Below are 5,271 nucleotides of genomic sequence, written 5' to 3'. Positions count from 1 at the left end.
AGCATCACCTTGTCTAATCCCCTTTTTTCCCGGAAAGAACCCTGCAAGCTCTCCATTAACGGCAATGGAGAATCGAGGAGTGGTGATACATTCCTTGATCCAGGTAATGAAGATGGGAGGAAACCCTTGGACCTATAGAATCTTGGTAACAAAGTCCCAGCACATAGTGTCAAATCCCAGCAGGTACTGTATGAGTTCAACTCATTAGAATTGTTAGCGTGTGATTCATAAGGAGCAAATATGCCATTGTACGTGTAGTAGCAAGATTTTAAGGTAAACTATGGGAGCTAAAACAATTATGTCATATTGGCTTCGGTTGATGATTTTAGAAGATGTTAGAGGATGTATCGTGTGGCTACACGTAGTAGCAAGATTTTTGAAGATGTATTTTTAGTTTTACAAATTTAGTTTAGGAAAAGTGGTCCGTAAACTAAACTGTAAACTAAACTATAAATGCAGACCATTTTTATGTTAAGTTATTTAATTTTTTTAGAGAATAAATTGTTATTTTAAGATTTGTCCAAAATTATTATAAGGTTCCTACGTAAATAATTTAAAAAAATGTTATGTGTTGACACTTTAACAAGTTTATATTGTAATCTGTGCAAAATTGAAGTTGTAATTTTTTAAAAGATTCTCAAATAGTATACAAAAAATGTTTTTATCTTCATATATTCTTTCAGATCCCATAAAAATACATCTGTTACAAGACTGTTGTACGAGATCAATTTATATGCCATAAACGTTGATTGTGTTTTCAATTTTAAAGCAGATTATGATCGGATTCTATCTCTAAGGCGAGAGAGAAGTAGAGAACTAAAAAAAAAAAAAGATGATAAAAGTATTGAAATTTTTTGTTCTTTTTAACCACTACTAAAATATTTAATTATTTTGTATAAAATATATATTTAAATTAATATATATTTAATACAATAAAAACCGCAAGATGCCAGACGACGACGTACACAGATTGCGCCTGCTTCATTCATCTTATTTTTTATCATCATCATTCATCGTCGCTCAAAACACAGAGGAGAAAGAGAAAAATGGAGATTGGGTTTCTGGGCTTGGGTATCATGGGAAAGGCCATGGCAATGAATCTGTTGAAACATGGATTCAAAGTTACCGTCTGGAACAGGACACTCTCCAAGGTAAGAAAAAAAAAAACATTTTTCTTTCAGATCTGATTAAGTTTTGAGGATTATTTTGATTGATTCACGGAACAGTGTGATGAACTTGTGGAGCATGGAGCTTCAATGGGTGAGACTCCAGCTCAAGTAATCAAGAAATGCAAATACACTATCGCTATGCTCTCTGACCCTTGTGCTGCTCTCTCGGTATATTTTTCGAATCTGCTTCTTTTAAGCTCTGATGATAAAATTTACAATTATTGTTGTGGTGTCTGGTTGATTACAAGGTTGTTTTCGATGATAAAGATGGTGTTTTAGAGCAAATCTGTGAAGGAAAAGGGTATATCGATATGTCAACAGTTGATGCAGAGACTTCCTTAAAGATCAACCAGGTTTTCTAATCTTTTCAGATTATGATGAACCAATGATTAGACAAAAGAACCATCGATAAGTTTGTACAAATGGCAGGCAATCACTGGGAAAGGCGGTCGGTTTGTAGAAGGTCCTGTTTCAGGTAGCAAGAAGCCGGCAGAAGATGGCCAGCTCATCATACTTGCTGCTGGTGACAAGGTAACATTAGATCTCAAAAAAACAGAACCTTTCTAGTTTGGACTTTTTAGTAAGATGTTGGTACGTATTTCAATCAATGTTCTGCTGCTTTGCTAGTCCCTTTTCGATGAAACGGTCCCAGCTTTTGACGTCTTGGGGAAGAAGTCTTTTTACTTGGGACAAGTCGGGAACGGAGCTAAGATGAAACTTGTAGTCAACATGGTCATGGGAAGGTGAACATCTCTGTCTCTCTTTCTTGACTATTTAAAGTAATACGAATGGAAGAACTTGGCTTCATGACATGTTATTTTACACAGCATGATGAACGCGTTTTCTGAGGGGCTTGTATTAGCTGACAAGAGTGGACTTAGCTCTGACACTCTTCTTGATATTCTGGTGAGATATCTTTAGAACTTGACTAGTGAGAGATATGGCTGTTAATTGGTTGTAATGTTGTTGGGGCAGGATCTTGGTGCAATGACAAACCCGATGTTCAAAGGGAAAGGACCTTCGATGAATAAGAGTAGTTACCCACCAGCATTCCCGTTGAAACATCAGCAGAAGGACATGAGGCTTGCTCTTGCTCTTGGTGATGAAAACGCCGTCTCCATGCCTGTAGCTGCGGCTGCAAATGAGGTCAGTTACTCGAAGACACCAAGAATATTGCTGATTGTTGGGCCTGGCATCATAAATCTTTTTGTTTTAAACATGTATCTTCTGTTTTATTTCGAACAGGCTTTTAAGAAGGCGAGAAGCATGGGACTTGGAGATCTGGACTTCTCTGCTGTGATTGAGGCTGTGAAATTCTCCAGGGAATAGTAGTTAAACTATTGGAAAAAAACTGAAATGATTGTTTTCTTCCCAAGGACAAGAGTTTTACTCTACTCATGATTTGGCCAAGAACAACACATTTTAATCCTTCACCAAATAAGACGTCTTTTAAAACACAGTCCATGTCTTACCTCCTTTGGTTTGTGTAACAAATGCATGAGCTTGATAATTAGTGTTATATAAGATTTCTAATCCAAAAGTTCCATAACGTTCATAATAGATTAAAACACAGCACCTGGCATTTCAAAAAATATACTGTATGTGGTGTTTTGACTGATTCGGTTTTGAACAAAATTTTTAAGGTTAATCTGTTCGGTTTAGAAAAATACCTAATACATTAATTAAGAAGTGATTTTTTTTTTTAATTTTTGCTTAAAAATGATGATAAGGGTTAGTCAAAAAATGATATGGCTTCCCTATAACATGTACAATTTTAATGAAAAAGACTTTGATTTTTGATAAGATTCATAAAATAAAAAGTTACAGAAACTGTCTATATAATTATTATTAAAATTCTAAAAATAATACAAACTGTAAATATAAGTTTTTTTCATTAAAATGAACTTATGATAAAAGAAGTAACAATTTCGTATAATTTTTCATATTTTCATCAAATCAGTTATAAAAGTATTTTAAGCAATAAACTGTGACAATTTTGATATTTGTTTTATGAACAGTTGAATATTTAAGTTATACTTGGATCCAAAAGTATATAGATGATTAATCGAGATTTTAATTTATTGAATTTATTTGGATGTAAATTTATACAATAACTTTTGTGTGATGATTATTGATTTAATGAGATAAATAAAATAAATAAATTTTATTATGTAATAAAATTAAAAATAAAATCTACCTGGAACTTAATTTTAATTAACTTGACTAAACAGAAATAAAATAAAATAATAAATAGTTATTTATGATTTTATTTGTATTTTTAAATTAATAAAATGAAATTTCTATTTCTATATATATATATATTATTATTTTTTTTTTTTTTGAAAATTTTATTTCTATGCATGACACAGGAAACCAACCAGTAAGCAAGTATAGTTCGGTTGTTTTTATATATATTGTAATTTCAAAAATTTTGGTTAGTTTAGAGAAAACCAGAACAAAAATTGTTTGGTTCCAGCTGCTTTGTAGTTTATGCATAGCCCTGCCCCCTCTCTATCTATGCGAAGAGAAAAAATTTGGAATAAGATATGTGGAGAGATGGATTCCAACGCTAACGAAGAAGGAAATCGACCGGATGATCAGAGACACGATCGATATAGTGCTTATGTTGCGATTTGGCCGTAGCTCCGATAAAGATTTTCCTCACCTTGATGACATGTTATACCTTCACTTTGATTTCTCTCTCTGAATCAATTTTTTTTTTCTTTTTGTTTTCACGTCTCTATTCACCCAAAATCCCTAATTTCAAAAAATTTCAGCTTGGCAAATCGGCGAGAGATGTCTCGAATTTGCTACGGTAGCTTTGGTTGATGCCGATTCGGATCAAGTTGAAGTTTATATCAAGTACTTCGATATCGCTCTATTCCCTTCCACGATCTTCTTCTTTAATGCATATCACATGAAATTGGATTCTGACTAGGTTCTTGTTTCACATGAAAATTTACAAAACTTTAATTTTTGAAGTTAATTCTGATTTTGTAATGTTTTACAGTATTGCGGATCATACTATGGATTGGTAAGTTTCACCAGAAACAAGACTTTATTAATGTTGTTGAGGTAAAATATTTCAATATATCCTATGAGATTTTAGGAGATATAAACAATTTTGTAAGAAAATTAACATATATTTTCCATAATTTTGGAGTCCAAAATCAATCTTCCATTAAGTTGTGTACAGATCCGACCATGTACAAAGGAACGATGAAAGTGGAGGTGATTGTTCATTGCCAGAAAATACCAAATTACCAACTCTTATACAAGAATGTGTGCACACTGATTTTATTCTTCTTTTAATATATGTTTCTCATCTCGTGTTGGAATAATAGACATTTTGTATATTTATATGTATTTTTTTTTTATATGTATTTTTCACATAAGTAGAAAAATGAGATAAATAATGGTGAAATTGATAAACATGTTTCTTGATTCTTCTGATGTTTGTAAAAGTCAGGGTTTATTTTTCTTTTCTTACGTGAAGTACAAATTATATTGAGATGGGGGCTGTTTTTATTTAAGTGAATTGAGGAGAGAAGCCGGTTCTACATCTCGGCACTGTTCCATCATTTTTTGGAGAACATATTTTTGGTATGGGAGGGTGAGTGTGTTCATCACAGTCCCCACCTTTTAAAGAGAAAATAGATGCAAAAATAGTGGCTATTGTTTTGAGATAAGTGAAAAAAACATTGACTGTCTCACCAATGATTTCCCCACGTTGCATATCTGAATAAGGTTCCTTTCCTGTTAAAATTTCCTATAGCAAAATGTGAGATTCCGTATGAAAATACATCGATATGTTCAGACCGAGAAACATGAATTGTGTTCTAATGAAAGATAACAATCAAGGTTGTAGAACTGAAAAAACATTGTTTAGATTAGTTTTTACATACTTTCTCGAAAACACATGTGCTGCTCCCGCTAAATAGTCTTGGAATCGGAAATTTCAAATTTGTACAATCTAATTTGCAAAAACACTCGAATGGATTTTGTAGTGGGGTGCTTTAGATATCATGTATTATCCGAATCCAAATGAATCACTACAAGAAAATTTGGGTATTGTGACGGAATTTTTCGTCAAAAAAAGAAA

General features: G+C 32.7%; 1 protein-coding gene and 1 long non-coding RNA gene across 2 annotated transcripts; both read left to right on the top strand.

Moving 5' to 3' along the window:
- Positions 1 to 964: 964 nt before the first annotated feature.
- Positions 965 to 2,628, top strand: LOC106321159 (glyoxylate/succinic semialdehyde reductase 1). Its single transcript, XM_013759472.1, has 8 exons — positions 965 to 1,151; positions 1,227 to 1,337; positions 1,418 to 1,522; positions 1,599 to 1,700; positions 1,797 to 1,912; positions 1,997 to 2,075; positions 2,145 to 2,315; positions 2,415 to 2,628. The coding sequence occupies exons 1-8, from the start codon at positions 1,047 to 1,049 to the stop codon at positions 2,496 to 2,498; spliced, it is 873 nt and encodes a 290-aa protein (XP_013614926.1). The 5' UTR covers positions 965 to 1,046; the 3' UTR covers positions 2,499 to 2,628.
- A 1,036-nt stretch (positions 2,629 to 3,664) lies between these two features.
- LOC106321160 lies at positions 3,665 to 4,453 on the top strand. Its single transcript, XR_001266003.1, has 3 exons — positions 3,665 to 4,031; positions 4,180 to 4,244; positions 4,356 to 4,453. It is a non-coding gene; the product is annotated as an uncharacterized LOC106321160 (long non-coding RNA).
- The last annotated feature ends 818 nt before the right edge of the window (positions 4,454 to 5,271 follow it).

The sequence above is a fragment of the Brassica oleracea genome, unplaced genomic scaffold (genome assembly GCF_000695525.1).
Source record: "Brassica oleracea var. oleracea cultivar TO1000 unplaced genomic scaffold, BOL UnpScaffold01276, whole genome shotgun sequence".
Taxonomy (NCBI): domain Eukaryota; kingdom Viridiplantae; phylum Streptophyta; class Magnoliopsida; order Brassicales; family Brassicaceae; genus Brassica; species Brassica oleracea.
This window is presented reverse-complemented; position numbering and strand designations above follow the sequence as displayed.

What these genes read in the sequence shown, in the direction of transcription:
- LOC106321159 (XM_013759472.1), top strand. Translation starts at nt 1,047, where the DNA reads ATGGAGATTGGGTTTCTGGGCTTGGGTATCATGGGAAAGGCCATGGCA. An exon ending in ACACTCTTCTTGATATTCTG is followed by an intron (nt 2,076 to 2,144) that starts GTGAGATATCTT and finishes TTGTTGGGGCAG; the next exon opens with GATCTTGGTGCAATGACAAA. An exon ending in TAGCTGCGGCTGCAAATGAG is followed by an intron (nt 2,316 to 2,414) that starts GTCAGTTACTCG and finishes TATTTCGAACAG; the next exon opens with GCTTTTAAGAAGGCGAGAAG.